Source organism: Colius striatus, chromosome 16, assembly GCF_028858725.1.
Source record: "Colius striatus isolate bColStr4 chromosome 16, bColStr4.1.hap1, whole genome shotgun sequence".
NCBI classification, from domain to species: Eukaryota; Metazoa; Chordata; class Aves; order Coliiformes; family Coliidae; genus Colius; species Colius striatus.
Genome location: NC_084774.1, coordinates 10041776 through 10057362, shown reverse-complemented (window position 1 = coordinate 10057362; position 15587 = coordinate 10041776). Strand labels below are relative to the sequence as shown.

Genomic DNA, 15587 nt, shown 5'->3' with positions numbered 1-15587 from the left:
ATTTATCAAACAGACCAGATGTGGAAAGCTGGATTGGTTCAGCAAGGGAGGCAGCACAAGTTTTGCCCTCCCCCTCCACTCTGTTCCTGCGAGCATCTCTCCTGTAAATTGGCAAAGGGACTCAGAAAATGCCAGGCTCTTCCCTTCAGGCACTAGTGAGGACTCAGCAAAAGTTCAACAGCAAATTACAGAAACAACAGATCTCTAATTGGGCTGCAATTCAGCTCTGTTAAGACCAGGATCTTTCTGGAACATGTGTGGGAATGAAGAACAAATAATACAGGGTGAATGCTGACTGACAGTGAGAATCAAGCTGACTGCTCTGGTTACCTCATCCTCTCTTTCAGATCAAGAACATGGGGGACATCTCACCAGCTGCTCGCTGCCAGCTGTTTGAGTCCAGCATGAGGAATGAAGCAAGAAGGCTGCGGACATTTCGGCAGTGGCCAGGCACCTCACCCGTATCTGCACGAGACTTGGTCAAGGCTGGCTTTTTCTTTGTGGGTCCAAGAGATGAAGTACAGTGTTTCTGCTGTGGTGGTGTCCTGCAGGACTGGGCACCTGGTGATTGCCCAATAGCAGAGCACCAGAAGTTCTTCCCCTCCTGCGAATTCATTCGTGGTGAGGATGTTGGGAACCAAGAGATGCTTCCTCTTCAGGAGATCTTTGACACTGTGGATGGGCAGTTCCTCAGTTTTTTGCAGGGGATAGACAGTGAGGAGACAGCTCTCCCCAATGAACCAGAATACCCAGAGATGGTAACAGAGGAGATGAGACTGTCTACGTTTCAGAACTGGCCACAGTATACTGACATGCATCCTGAGCAACTGGCTAGAGCAGGATTCTTTTACACGGGTAGGTGCTCTGGGGAGAAGGTTTAAATTTGTACTCAAGTTAACTTTTGAAGCAATCACTATGTTTTAGTGCTTGTACAAATACTTATGAGTATGTGTAGTAAGAAACCACATCCTTCCTTCAGCCTATACCTTCACTTGTTGCTTTTGCAGACTTCACCTCTGTGTTAATTCTTGTTTGGATACTCAGGGATCCACTAGTAGTTCAATTCCCTTACCAGCAGAAGTGGGAAAAGTGACATATTTTAAACAGATCTTTTACTGGTAGAAAAGGGTGTGATTTACTTTTTGATTTAAGATCCTTTGAGCCTACTCATTACTTGCATTTCTGACAGAATTTGAGGTACTTACTTGATGTGTCACATTCTGTGTATGCTCTGTCTTGCATTGAAGATTTCTCTTCTCAAAAAGCAAATTTGAGTGAAACCTGTGGGCAGTCAGCCCACTTGGCTGCCACTGTGGCTTATTGCCATAGTGACCCTGGACTTGTAATACAGAGATATTTTTATTAGGAAAATAAGGAATATTTCTTGCTATACACATGTGAATATCAGTGTAACACAATTGTACCCCCGAGAATGCTTTGCTGGTTAGATAATAGGTTTGAAAGACTGCTCCTTCCTGGGTGCATAAATTAAAACTCCCTTAGTAGAAGTAAAATTGTGCATTCAGAGTTCCTCACACTCTTGTGGAAGCAAAATTTAATTGCCCCTTTCTCCACTTGTTTAAGTACTGTTTGTTGGTAAAGATGGGAGTGGGGGAAAAAAACAGCCTTAGCTGTTGTGATCCAAGATGCAGCATGTGAATGAGATGCACACAGGAAAGACTGTCTGAATGCACTTGCCTTCTATTCTTTTAGCTTGAGTTAATGGAAGTGACTAGTACATCTTTCCACATCTGCAAGATTTTCACTCAAACTGTATGACCTGGATCTTGCTTTAAATCCAGTTAATACTAAAAAGCTGTACCTGTCTGCCTGGTGCACAGTAGCAGAGGCTAAACAGCATGTATGCCTAAATGGAAGAGCATTATAGGCATGTCAGCTTATCTGCTGCTCTTGACTTCTTGTTAGTTTTGAAGGTACACAAGACCAGCATGTCAAGGAACACAGAATAAACTATACAGCAATGTCTGCAACTAAAAGCCTGTGTGTCTTGTGTTCAGCTTCGATTTATCACTTTCAGAGCAGCTGTTTGAGAGCACAGCACAGAGGTTTGCTGGGGAGTGACTCATTAGGCAGATGCCGCCTGACTTGGTGCTGCCCTGTGGTCACTTGAGGGGAATTCTCGAGTTAAGCCAAATGGTGCTGTAACACAGAGTGGAAGATTGTGTCTGTGGCTCAAACTCACCGGCAGCTGTTACTGAGATTGTTTCACTGCCCTTAAGGCAGGGCAGTTGGGAGCAGTTATTCCTATCTGTGTTTGGCTTTTTGGTTTTTCCCTTGGTGATTTCTGTGAAGGGAAGCACAGTAGCAGGTTGGGTTGCCTGGAACCCTAGATTCCACCTATGGAAATGTGCCTGTTGCGGATTATGGTATATTTGGACTAGGAAACAAAGTATGTTTATAGTTATAATTCATTAGAGCTTACTCTAAATGCAGGCAAGACTGGATTGAATAGGTATATGCATACATGGGAGATGTGATACTCACATGCTGCCTGTTAGCTTGTGACCCAGTTCTGGAATCATCTCAACCTGCTGCAGCTCTGGGAGTTCAAACTCTCATCACATTTGCTGCCTGTATACAACTTGCACAGCACTGATGAGTTGTCATGTGCTCGTCTGTTCTGCCCAGCAGTATGTGTTTAGTGCTGGAGCTCTGCCAAAGTTCTCATCTGGAGCTAATGGAGCATGTGGTGTCTCAGGTGTCAAATAACATCTTGATGTCTTTTTCAGGACAAGGTGATGTAGTGAGGTGTTTTTACTGTGATGGAGGTGTAAGGAACTGGTCTTTTGGAGATGATCCTTGGAGGGAACATGCCAAATGGTATCCAGGGTAAGTCAGTCTTGATTGACAAATGTGGTTTGTAGCAAGACCAGAAGATATACTGTGCATTCCACATTGTAACTTCTTTTATCAGAAAATGGGAATACCCTCAGTTGAGAGATGTCACAGATGTGCTGCTTCCAGGCTCTGTTGTTGGCTTAGTCCTAGATTTATTTTTGTTTTAGTTCTAGTTCATATCCTGATAACACTTTTCTAAAATTCAAACTACTACTACTGCTTTCACTTGAGAGTCCCTGAACTAAGGTATTTAAATCTTTCTACTTGTAGGTGTGAATTTTTACTGAGGTCAAGGGGGAGAGGATTTGTTAGCAGTGTTCAGGAGACCTTTTCCAGCACCCTGCTGTCTCCAGTGAGTCATGAATAAATATTTTGTGTGTAGTGGATTGAAGTTTGCTTGATTGGGGAATTTGGAACACGTGCTTCTCTTTTGTGACTATCCTCTGATATTTTCAGAGAGATTCCTGGAATCAGACTGAACAACATTCCTCTGCTTCCCAAGGTCAGTGCCAGAATTACGTGTATTTTTTCTTCTGTTGAAAGCAATGTAGTCTTTACTATTTTCACTCCACCCTAGCTACTGTGTACTCTGTGGACATGATGTCTGTGAGATGTTTTGATATTCTAGAAGCTGTTTCACTTCATTTTTAGGAAATGGTCTCTGGCACAAGAAGCAGATTTGCTAGCTCTTACAAGACCTCTTAGTCTAAGACCAGAGACATTGAGCTGGTCTGGATAATCATGTGACTTCTGGATGCTTGCCTTACCTTCATTTTTGTGCATGCTCTTGATTTGATATGTCTGGAGAGTCTTTCACACTGTAACATCTTATACATACTTGATAGGAGACCAGAGAAGAGCTAGAGGGCTTAGTTATTCATGGAAGTATTGATCCCAAGGATCTATTCCCATTCATCAGTTGCTCCTGGAAATTTAAGTGAAATTTGCCTCCCATAACTATGGCAAAGTGATTTTTCTCCTTCTCCTGAAAGCCTCTATGATAAGATGAGCTTAAATACTGAAGCCTTTCATCAGACTGCCAGCAGAATTTCCCACTTCCATCTTTTCTGATGAATGGTTGAGCTAGATTATGAGGTGGGAGAGACTTCAATTGAGATGTTCCACCACATCTTCATGAAAGCAGTTTTGAGACTTCTATTCTGGGATGGGAAAACAAAGATAAGGATTCTGGACTGAGGCCAAATGTGGGTGACTTGATTCACTGATGCAGTAGAATAAAACATCCAAAATGAGTGTCTCAGCTTTTATTACATTGCCTTTGACTTTCTTATGAATTACAATTAGAAGTAAAACCTGTAAATCTGGATCTTGACCTAGCTATGCAGATAGCTTGAGTATTTTAGAATATATTAATGCTATATATGTAAGTGCTTTGGAGAGTGGCATACTGTTTGCCCACAGTTCCATCTTTTTGGTAAAGTATCTGCTCACTGCTTTACAGATCCTCTGAGGAATTGGGCAGTGCAGGCTCTTCCTTCTCTGGATCAGTTTACCACAGTGCAGAATGTCCTGCAGATGGGCTTTGACTCCACCTGGGTGATTAACCTGGTAGAGAATAGATACATTCTGTCTGGGACTTTCTACCTTTCTGAGTCTGAACTGATTTCTGATCTGCTTCAGTCAGACTGGGAAGAGAGCAGCAGTGCAGAGGAGAGCAGAGGTATGCCTGACTTGCACACCCACATTCTTGGTGGATATTTAACCTCTTATTCACCTCACCTGAGCACTGTTATGAATGTTTTGTGGGTCTGCCTTCTCTCTTCCTAGGCTGGAATTAAGAGTAGTAATGTACCCAAGCCTGCCATTCTTGAGAGGCTGAAAAATGAAGTTCTCCTTTAAAGAAACCTAAGGAGCTGTGATTACTGGCGTACCAGTAACGGTATCTGCCTCCAGTAGACTGTGATTGTAGATATCCTCAATATTTTCTGCTGCCCTTAGACCTGCAGTAGCAGACAGCTGCATGATGTGGAGGCTTATGCACAAACTCACATCTGCAAACAGAGACACGAGGCTTCAAGTATGGATGAGTACTCCAAGCCTATTTAAAACTGAATCAATCACTCAACCAAAGAAGCAGCATGGCTATTTCTGATAAATACATAGTCCCTTAACTTACCAATATCTGTCTTGTGTTACCTGTTTTGTGGAGTCTGTTTGCCAAGTAAAGTTTATTTGAAGCTCTAGCTCCACACAGGCTGTCTCTGGTAGCAAACCTGCTTTCCAAAGCCCCCATCTCCATATCATGGTCTTCCCTCTCCTTTAGCTAAGGCAAAAGATCCAGAATAAATGAAAGTGTGCTTAAATAGTAGCGCAGGAGTAGAGATGAGCAGCTGTTGGCTCTAGATGTCTTATAGATAAAGCAGCTTTGAGGAGACAATGTGTTGTAGGCATGTCTTGGTAGAGAGATTAACATACACAGCAAACATCAGCTTCAACAGGCTGTGTGTATGTGATGTTAACAGCAGTGTGAAGAGATGTTTCACATGAGGCTGCCAAAATCCAGGATATTTCCTTCTTTAAACAGCACTGGCTGAAGAGAGTGGAAAGGGGAAACATTTAATACCATCTTCTTTCCTGGTTATACAGATGCTGCTCAGAGAGAGAGTGAAACGTCACGTTCAAGAGAAGAAGTGCAATCTGTGCAACAAAAGGAATCAGGTGCACTGGGCTGACAGTGGTGGTGAAGTTGAGCCTAGACATAATTAGGATGATTTTTACAGTAATGGTATCAGTGGTCACTGTATTCCTCCTTTCTTTTTAACCCTTGAAGGGGAATGTGTGCTAGCTTGAACGGTGACTGAACAGAGAGGCCCTTACTCAGAAATTAGGGTTCCACTATAACCAGACTTACACAAACACTCCAGTTTATTGGGGTAAGTTGCATATTACAGTAAAGAAATGATTCTCTCTGTCCCTGCTCAGTCCAACATGTGTAGATATGCTGAAGCTTATGTAGATAAGCCAGACTTTACAATAGCTGTAGCTTTTCACCTTCAAGTTTACCTGAGAGATACTTTGGCTGTTTTCACAGTCAATCTCTGAACAAAATGATGAGTTGCAGTGTGACTTCCTAAGATGCCAGGCCTGGCACTCTGGAGCTGTTGGAATACTAATAGTTTGGGCTTATTTCTTTTTTCTTCTTGGTAAAGCTGAGTCTGGGATGAGCACAGAAGAACAGCTCCGCCGCCTGCAAGAGGAGAGGATGTGCAAAGTGTGCATGGACAGAGATGTGTCTGTTGTGTTTGTTCCTTGTGGCCACCTGGTAGCTTGTGGAGAATGTGCTCTCAATTTGAGGTTGTGTCCTATCTGCAGAGCACTCATCCGTGGAACTGTGAGAACTTTCATGTCCTGAACCATGAGGTGCCTAAAGGGGAAGAAATCTGTACAACCCATTCATAAAACATCAGAGGAAGGATATAAGTGAATAATTCAATTGATGCTGGAGCATTCTTATTTGCAGAGTAGCTTGGCATAAGTGTAAAAACTTCCTATGTGTGCCTTCTTTGCACAGTGTTTCTTGCAAGAGTTGCTGGTTTGCTGTACTCTTGCTGATCTTGCTGTAAGACTGCTCCAGGAAAAAAGAACTCTGCTTGTCTCTTTTGTCCTCTAAGAACAGAGCTTTGTGGATAGAGACTCTCCTCCAAATTCTTGCATTCTTAAATGATTCCCTGCTCTGTGTTGATATCAAAAGCTGTTTTCAGTAGGCTGTCTCTGGTTCTTTTTCCTCTCATTTACCAGTTCTTTAGAGATTATTCTGCTATGCTTGATGGCTTCCTTCAGTAATTGTGAGTCAAAGTGGGAGTATTTATACAAAATGCATGCTATTGAGATGAGCCTACTCAGCAGCAATGTAATGTGGGGAAAGGAGAATCTGGCTCTTCTGAGCTGTCTATGTTTCCCCTCCCCCTTTTTGGACTTTCAACAATTGACAGATGTTTCAGTAATACTCAGATCCACATAATGAAGTGAAAAGCCTGACCTGTTGTAGACTCTCCAACCTCTTTATTCTCAGCTGACCTTCTTAGACAGAAGGTAAAAGGCCCTTTGATGGTGAGGGTCACTAAATTGTCTCAATGAAGTTTCCTACAGAGCCTCTTCTCTGTTAAGTGCTCTCCTACTACAAGATAACAACGGAAACCTACCTTTTTAGGACCTGAGTTTGGCTAAACTGGTGACTCTTATTTTAAATGGAGCATTCTATCATGTAGCCAAAAAGAAGTTGTTTGTCAGTGCTGTATCATGTGAACTGCAGGGGAAAGGGAAGATATTTTTAAAAATGAACTGTTTTTTTCACTGAATAAAATCTGCTTTGTTTCTCTTAGAGGCATGAGTATCTGATTCTAGTGTAATGCCCTCCTAGGAGAGGGAGCATGATGGTGTTGTAAGATGTTAGAATGGCATCAGATTTTAGATCACTTTAACTTCTGTCCTTCAGTATTACATGGGCAAGAGTGAGAGAAACAACTGTTCTGTCCATACATTAGCTTCCTTTGGAACTGACAAGATAACATGTGAGCTCTCCAGGTTCTTGTAGCTGTAAAAGAAGGGGTAAGGATGCAGGAAGATAAGGACCTGATACTTGAAGCTGTGTAAGTGAGGAATAATTCTGCATCTGAACTCCAATGCAGGATTTTGGTACATGTGTGGAGACTGGAGTGATGGCTCTAGAGTTGCTTCTGTTTTCATTGCAGCCCTGGACAATGAACACAGTTATAAGCTTGTCTCTGAGTAACTTTAAAGTGTAAGTTATCCCTGGGCCATATGGGAGGGAAAATCTCTTCATCCTTGCCTTCAAAAGAAAGTAATCTTAATGCAGCTTTTGGCAAATAAGAGAAATTACTAGTTGAGCAGTCTAAACTCTCCAGCTCTGAGGAGTTGATAGGTCTTTGCCAGACAGCAGCTTTCATGGGAACTTAACTGCACACCATGCTGAATTAGGTGTTGTGTCTGGGTTTGAGCTATTCTTGGCTTAGTTTTACTTCTGTAATTAACAGCAAAAGCCTCCAGTTTAAGTATATACATGGTAATCTGAGGTGGGAAAAGATGCCCAGCTCAGTGTTGGTATAGTGTTGTTTCCTCCTAATTTTTAGGTCAGGCTGGAACCTAGCCTGAGTACCAGCAGAACTACAATGCTGTAACTATACTAGCTAGTTCTGAGACCTCTTTTAACACTGAAAACTGGAGCTTTTCCACCTCTGGAAGGGTGGAGCTATTTTTATTGTGTGAAGAATGTCCCTGCAGAAACAGGTACATATGGGTTTTTTTGACTAGTATTATGTCAAATGTGTCTGTCCCCAATAGAGGGCACTCTGAACCCGGTGAGAGCTGAACCCACTGGCGCAAAACCTTCAGCTCCTCCTTACTCTTAAAGCAACTGGAGGTGGAAACGACTGGGAGTGCCTTACCCTTGCAGAACAGGCTCATTGTGTGACCTCACGGTACTCGGAGTAGGTCTAGCACAAGCACACCAGGAGGAAGATTGTCAGTGTGAAGGATGAATGGCTCTGCTCTTGGAAACTAGAAGTAATCAACTGTGAAATATGATCCTTGGTAGCTTGTCTTCTTTCTTTTCAGACTGAAGGCTTTTTTCCTTAAATGATATGTGGCTGTCACTGAGACTAAATATCATAAGCTTACCTGAACATTTATTTGACTCCTATTAAAAGATGCTTAGTTACCTGTGTAACACAGTGGTAGTTATGAAGCTACTCAATCATCACACTTGTATTTATTTAGTTGATCTTTACCAGCGTGTATGAAAGTGAAGAGGCACTCTTTTAATGATATAGCTTGCTGCTTAGCTTCTTCAGAGTACTTGGCAAGTAGTTTTGGTCAGTCTTATTAGTAACTGTGGCATCAAGGCTTGATCAGTTTGAAAGGTATAGTGTTAAACATGCAGACCTCAAAATAATTCAGAGTTCCTCTGACTTCATATTATCATCTAGAAGAATTCCTTCCTGCAAACACCAGTGAAATCTTTCATCTGTTCTTTCTCCACCATCTGTGCTCAATTTTGCCAGTAAATAGTGCTGCTGTCTGATAGACAACACTTTTCTCTGAGGAAATCTTATTAAACCGAGAAAGTGTGAAGTCAGTGTTTTCTGATGAGGAAAGGGAAGAATTAATTTCAAAAGCCCTAAATAAATGAAATTTTTCATGAAACAATCTCATGGACTAAAGGGTATGTGTTCTTCCATTCCTTTTTCTGCTTCTTCAGAGACTGTCAGGTGGGCAAGTAGAAGTGAGTGTAAATACGTAAACTGAATCAAAGAAGAGGTGAGAAAGTGCTAAGATAGTGAGGAAAAAATACCTGCACAAGACAACATTTGTACTCAAAGCTGCACCTGCTCAGAACTTGGGATGTTAGGCTGCAGGGGGTGTCTGGAATGGGAGTTACACAGAAACAAAAAGTGTTCTCTTAGTGCTTATATTTTGGGTTTACAGAGGATTTTGCTTCCCGTGCCCTCTGAGATGAGATTGAGGTGCATCATTCTGTCTTTAGCTTAGCACTTAATGGTTTTCTTTCAATCCTTCCCTCATGCTTCCTCTCCTTTGCATGGCTCTTGGCTTGACTCCTCTGCAAAGCATTACTCAAAAATAGCAAGTCATCTTAAACAGATTAGGCAAGACAATAAAGAATTCGACTTGGAACGTACCAGCCACGGATGGCTGACAAGTCATCTTTCTCTGCTTGACACATAACATGCTGGGAGACATAACTAACAAAACTGACATTGTTTTTTGTCTGTTTTTTAATTAATTGCTGCAGCTCATTAATGCAACTCAATTCCACTTACATTCCCACTTCCCTTCAGCCCATTCCCTCCCCGCAAAGTTATCCTGTCACAAAAAGACCTTTTCCATGAGGCTGTTGCTAGGCTTGTGCCTGGAATAAGCACATTGTCTTTGTGAAGAAGGCAGGTACAAAAACAATCAGATCCATGAAGAACTGGGCCTTTTCCAGTGTCCTGCAGCAGGCTTCAGTTGTGTATATGGCTACACCAGTGTTAATTTAATGTAGATGGGCAAACCCAGAGCAAGCGTCAGCTGCTCTGAGAAGGGCTCGGCATGTTGAAATGGGGCTAAGCTCCATGCTGAGTAAAGACTTGGTGCTAGTTTTTAGCTGTTCAGCATTACAGGAGTTAGGTCACAGAACACTGAAATCCAGGACAAATGCCTACTGCTAAGGCCCTGATCATGTCTAAAGAAGAGAGAATGAGGAAGGGAGTCCTGGATAGGCAGTGGGGGAAGAAGGGAAGAGCTCTCATCTATAACTTAACAAAAAAAAAGCTTAAGTAACTCAAATGTAAATACCCCCATGTAGTTTAATACAGGCAGGGAGGAGATGAAGTTGTGTTAAGGGATTTAGGCTCCTTTTCACAATGCAGGAAAGGAGAAGGGGAAGAAACTAACTATAGAACATGTCCCAGGGTGTTACACAGTGCTTCCTCCTTCTTGGATCCGTGGCACAAGGAAGCAGCTCAGACTTCAAGTGTGTCTCTTGAGAGAGGCTTTCGGTGAACTTGTTTTTGCCTGAGGTCTTCAGGCCTGTGCCATTTATTGGTGAGTACCACCAGACTATGGTAGGAATGGTTCATCAGGGCACTTGGAGAGTTTCAAACCAACCACGTGGCCATTCTTCAACGTACATTCATGGCGTTTGAAAAGGTGACAAGGAACAAAAAATGGAATGGAGTTCACCATCCTGCTTTTCCTCTGCCAAAGATCCAGGCCACAGGGGATTGCTTCCTGCAGCACCTTTGATGGTGGAGTGCAAGGTTCATCCATCCTCTGGCTCTTCTTTACTTATGCAGGCCTGTAGATGGGAAAAGTAAAGGCAGGGCATCAGTGTAGAGCAAGTACTGAGTTCCTTATGGAAAATAACACATAATGTGGGAATAATGAGGGCACTTCCCATTGTGGGTTTTTAAATAAGATTGACTACAGATGAGAAATAAGACTGAGAGCTCAGAAGTAATGGGGTTAAGCAGTCCAAGTCTGGAAAGAATGCTATGCATATACCAGACCTGAACAGTTAGACTAAGGAATAGATATGAGCCAAAGTGTTAGATCTGCATATCCTCAGCATTTGGAGCTGCCTACAATTTTTGGTTAGGAATTGTAAAAGCTAGGGGTCATCACTAGAATAAAGTAGCTTCTTGAAATTCAAGTGATGTGCTTTTACTATGTAGATGCAGCAGTATAAGCAGATCTACTTTGTAGCCAGCAGTAAAGATGAGTGAATGTTTTCAGCTGAAACATCACCTCTCAAACATGCAGCTTCAGGTTGATCAAAACAGTTTGCAAATTCATGGTGATATTCAGCAAATTGTTTGTTTGGAAAAAAAGTCTACCTAGAAAGAAAAGCAGAAGAATTTTGTTCTGTGGGTTTTTTCTCTTCTCCAAACAAAGTGGGAGGTTTTTTCCCATTTAAGTTTTGTTTGTGAAGTATTCTGGTCATCAAAGTGTGGAGGAGTGAGGGGGAAAATGTTCTTAAAGGAGTTCTCCCAGTTTCAGTCTAGATTTTGATGCTTTGAATTGAAGAATGTTGTTTGTGTACTTGTACCTATCAGTTGATCTATTGAAGAACCCACTTCCACCCATAAGTGGATGACTTATATGAGGTCAAATCCTTTAAGGCTGTCTGCTCACAGCTGCTTCATGCCTATGGCTATCAGACAGACTGCACCACAAAAGAATTGATTAGGGAGTATGAAAGCAAGTGATTGCCAACTGGAGCCTTAAATCAATTAGCCAATACCTCCTGTTGCTGCCCTGTCAATACTGAAGTCTACATCTGATACAAGTCACACCCTCTGTTACCATATGGCCCTTTCCAGTGGTAGATCTGAGGAAAGCCAGGTCAGTGAAATCTGGCTACACAACTAAAATCAAATTAAAGGTCTTAAGCCATTCTTGTAATGCAGTACTTGGGGTGCTAGATCACAGCAGGTGTTACAGACTGGAGCCTCACAACTGTGCAATTCACAGCTTGTCCTTATAAGTGCAGTCTTAAAGGGCAGGGAGATCTACTCTTCTCTACCTTTTAAATAAATAAAGGCTACCTCTTGTCATCTGGCAGGCTCTTGATTTAGCACTAAATCATGTACAAAACCATTCTTTGAGACTATTCCACTTGAATTGAGATTGCAGGGTGCTTTCTGAAGCACATTCAGAGAATGATGTCAAAAGACTGAACGGCTGCAGCAGGCAGGAAGCACTGACAAATGATCCTGAGGAGCTGGGCCTCCTCCCCTCTTGGCAGGTGTTGCAGGGTACTTGGAGATAACAGCTTCAGTCAGGAACTTCAAAGCTGTCTTTAACCCACTGACAGTTATCAATGCATGGAATGCTTGCCTCTCTTAAAGGAGGAGAATTCAGTTACAAGTGAACAAGCAGTAAAACAACCTGGAGGTGACGCCCTTTCCTGTGCAGCCTAAGAGGAGACAGTGGTGCAAGCAGGCACAGCCTAGGTTTGAGCTTCAGCTCAAGGAGAGGCAAGAACTCAGCCTTTCCTTCCTGAAAACTCATGGCAAGTGTTATCTTTTTGACCTTGGGAGAATAACTGTTTTTCAGTAAGTGATTTATTCTCCTTTGGCAAGCACTTTGACCCAGAAATCCATGCACTGAAGGCTCTAACACTTTGCATCAAGATTCATACTATGTTAAATAACCAGTGCAGTACCTTGATTGGTAAGCAGCACTGAGATTAAGGGTAATTCTAGTAGACACTAAGACTTTCAGAACAATTTTTGCATGATAATTTGAGTGCCTTTTAATAAAGCTTGTGACTTGAAATAGGAACTATCACAACCAACCCCTCCTGGAGTCTGTGAAATATAGAACAGAAGCAGACATGGAACTTGGAATCAAAATAACTGTATTTATAGAGTATCATTATTGCTGTGTGAGTGTTGGAGGTGCTAATTAAGATGAAGCATATTTAAATCATGCCTTTGTAAGCAACAGTACTAATTTGTTGGTTGATTTGTTGCTGTTGCCTTTTTTAAAAAACAAAGAAAGAAAAACCCCACTTGGCTGGTAACAGTTTGTGAGGTTTTCCACTAACTGCTGACTTGCAGCTGAAGTCAAGGAGGTTGGTAGACTGCCATGCTAAACCTGGGAGAACTGGGTTGTGGTCTGGAAGTACCCACTGTCAATAATCTGGGGAGATGTTTTTGCCTCTTAGTTGGAGGCAAAGGTATTTAAGAACTTTTTCCAGTGCAGTGGGTGGAAGCTGAAGGCCAGAAATGGGGTGTACATTCTGAATCCTGAATTTAGCAGCTGTTAACCAGTGAAGTGGGCTGCCAAAGAATACAGCACTTTCTCTTTAATATCTTTGAACCCTGACAGTATATTAGGAAGTTATCTAACTCACAGGCTGTTTGGATGATACAGAGATTATGGGGTTGGTCTTGGACTTCAGCTATGCTTATCAGTCTAGGTCATTGCCATTGTTCTGTGGCACCTTCTGATCTGTGAAAACTCAAACATTTGATGAGATGAAGAAAGACTAGGGGAAAACTGCAAACAAGGACAAGGGAAAGGACACTGAGAGGAAGAGGAGAGTATGATCTCATCAGAAGAGGACAGATAAAGCCATAGTGAACAGGATAATTCCATTAGGTATTGAAGGAAAGTGATCCTGTTAGAGTTGTGCAACAGGGCAAGTGTGCTACCAGGAGAGCAGCTGGTTGCTGACAATGGAGTGATGCCTTCCTAAACTGAAAGTTCATTGTAGCAGTTAGCTCCCTGTCAGTAGCTGTAGAATAGATTTGGTTTTGTTCAGCACTTTCTTCAGCAAAAAGGAGTTAAAGCTAAAAAGCCTGTGTTCCTGACCCCAAGCTGTTCTGTAAACTGAAACTCGAAAGAAGTTGTTGTTTTGCATCTTCTTGACCAGGATATCAAAAAAGACACTGCCTTCAGTCATCATGGAAGTATTTTTATGGTAGGACAAGGGCATCTGGCACTCAGTTCCCCAGATTGTAAAACTCCATGGCACCATTAGCTGAGAATCAAGTGTCCATTCCTGATCTCACTTCCATCTGTACATGTGGAAGACAGGCAATAGCTAGATTGAAATAAATAAACAAAAATTTCTGTTTGGTGGCTGCTGTGAAATGTATAGGGGTTACCTTATTGCTCAGCAGCTGTTTTCCCCTCCAGAAAGAAATACTGTATTGTGCTTGCAGAAGCTATCAATAGATAAGTGATGGTCTGAAGAATGGGATTGAAGAACAACAAAACTATCTCTGTGCTTCCTTAGTAGCTTTACCATCTTACTAAGACCCTTGTAAGGAAACTTTTTGGTTCATGTTACAGTCTCCCCATACAGAAAACTTAATTCACAAGTTTCTTTCACAGGCAGAATTTGTCTTTTAAAGAAAAAAGTAGCCCAAGTCACAGACTGGGGAAGTGCAATGATTTTACAGCACACTGCTGTATCAGCCTAGTAAATCAGGGAGCTGCTTAAAGCTCCACAGCTTCTGCATACTGGAAAATTCCATCCCACTAAATGAGAAGGAAATCAATATTTAATCTCCTGTAGCATCCCTTCTAATAATGCTACAGAACCCCCAAAGTTACAGGGAATTTAACTGCTTTGCAAAAGTGACTTGTTCTCTTGGTCTTGTGCTGCCAGTGACACAGTGAGTAGTAAGTCCATGCAACACAAAAGGGGCACATCTGCAAATCTATTTGGGGGCAGTTTTTCTTGTCTCAGCCTCACTTTTCTCTCTCATCTTCACACCCTTCTTTTTGGCAGGCTTCTAGTAATTTTATTCCCCCAAAAAGTCCTCCTTTAGCAGCTGCTTTAAAAAAGTTCTGCACATTGAACTACCTTCTTGTGGCTTGATTCAAGGAGTATCAACAATTCAGATCTTGATGCTGCTTTAAACAAATATTACTGGCATTTATGTTTGAGAATCTCATTAAGAACCAGCTTTTATCTGGACTGCATGGAAGGGTGATCTTGTGCCTTCAGCAGGAGGAAGAGATTATCTGAGAACAGAAGTTGGAATTCAACAATGGATTTCTATCAGTGTAATGAGAAGAGCTGCTGTGCCCTTTCTGCTCCCTGCTCTCAGCTGAGCTCCTGGGATGCCCTGCACATAGAAGCCTCTATTCTTGTAGGCAACAGAATTAAAAAACAAATGAAACCTGAAGAGCAAAGCTTTGCCATTCTGCATACAAACCATCTAATGCTCAGTTCAATTTCATTCACTGTTGTGTTAGCTTTGTACCCTACAGATTCCCTGGAAATATAAGAAGATACAGGGAGACCCTGTACCCAAGCCAGAGTCAAATTTTGTGGTGCCACCATGAGAAGATTATTGGAGGATGACAAAGACAGTTGTGAAAATGACAGGAATGTATAGGTCAGAGTTCAGTTCTGACTGTCTGTCCATAGAGCTAAAATATGGCTTAAATTGTTGCATCAATTTTACTCCAGTAAAGATCTTTGCCTGGTAGACTACAACGTAACCTTGAGCCTGAGGATCATATTCTGCTATCCCCATGGCTTCCTCTCAGCATCCACTGAGGCTGACTGACTTCCTCACAGCTCTCACCTTTACCTGCTTTGGTACCATTCACTGCTGAAGAGCCTCTCTTTGCTTCCTTCAAAGAAAAGTCATCTAGTAGTTTGTTTACAATAACATCCTATAGTTGGCCTCACTGCTTCCTATCAAACAGTGCTACCATAAGCC

At 42.1% G+C, this 15587-nt stretch overlaps 2 protein-coding genes across 3 annotated transcripts in view; one reads left to right on the top strand and one right to left on the bottom strand.

The window, feature by feature from the left end:
- The first annotated feature begins 356 nt into the window (after positions 1-356).
- Positions 357-6232, top strand: BIRC7 (baculoviral IAP repeat containing 7). Its single transcript, XM_062009261.1, has 7 exons — positions 357-855; positions 2751-2850; positions 3130-3211; positions 3316-3361; positions 4322-4540; positions 5467-5538; positions 6030-6232. Exons 1-7 carry the CDS (start codon positions 357-359, stop codon positions 6230-6232), a joined length of 1221 nt encoding a protein of 406 aa, XP_061865245.1.
- A 3005-nt stretch (positions 6233-9237) lies between these two features.
- Positions 9238-15587, bottom strand: part of NKAIN4 (sodium/potassium transporting ATPase interacting 4) — a 50736-nt gene continuing 44386 nt past the window's right edge. Inside the window, exons 7-8 of one of the 2 annotated variants that reach the window (XM_062008998.1) lie at positions 11146-11234; positions 9238-10696 (exon numbers count right to left, since the gene is read on the bottom strand). In XM_062008998.1, the coding sequence (XP_061864982.1) occupies positions 11231-11234 (4 nt within the window). In that variant the 3' untranslated portion in view covers positions 9238-10696; positions 11146-11230. The remainder of the gene's footprint in view (positions 10697-11145; positions 11235-15587) is intronic. The other variant, XM_062008997.1, reaches the window with a different exon arrangement.

Bases quoted from the DNA above. Each gene is read 5' to 3' on its own strand.
- BIRC7 (XM_062009261.1), top strand. From the start codon at position 357: ATGGGGGACATCTCACCAGCTGCTCGCTGCCAGCTGTTTGAGTCCAGC. The intron at 3,212-3,315 runs GTGAGTCATGAA...TGATATTTTCAG, and splicing joins CCAGCACCCTGCTGTCTCCA to AGAGATTCCTGGAATCAGAC. The intron at 3,362-4,321 runs GTCAGTGCCAGA...ACTGCTTTACAG, and splicing joins ACATTCCTCTGCTTCCCAAG to ATCCTCTGAGGAATTGGGCA.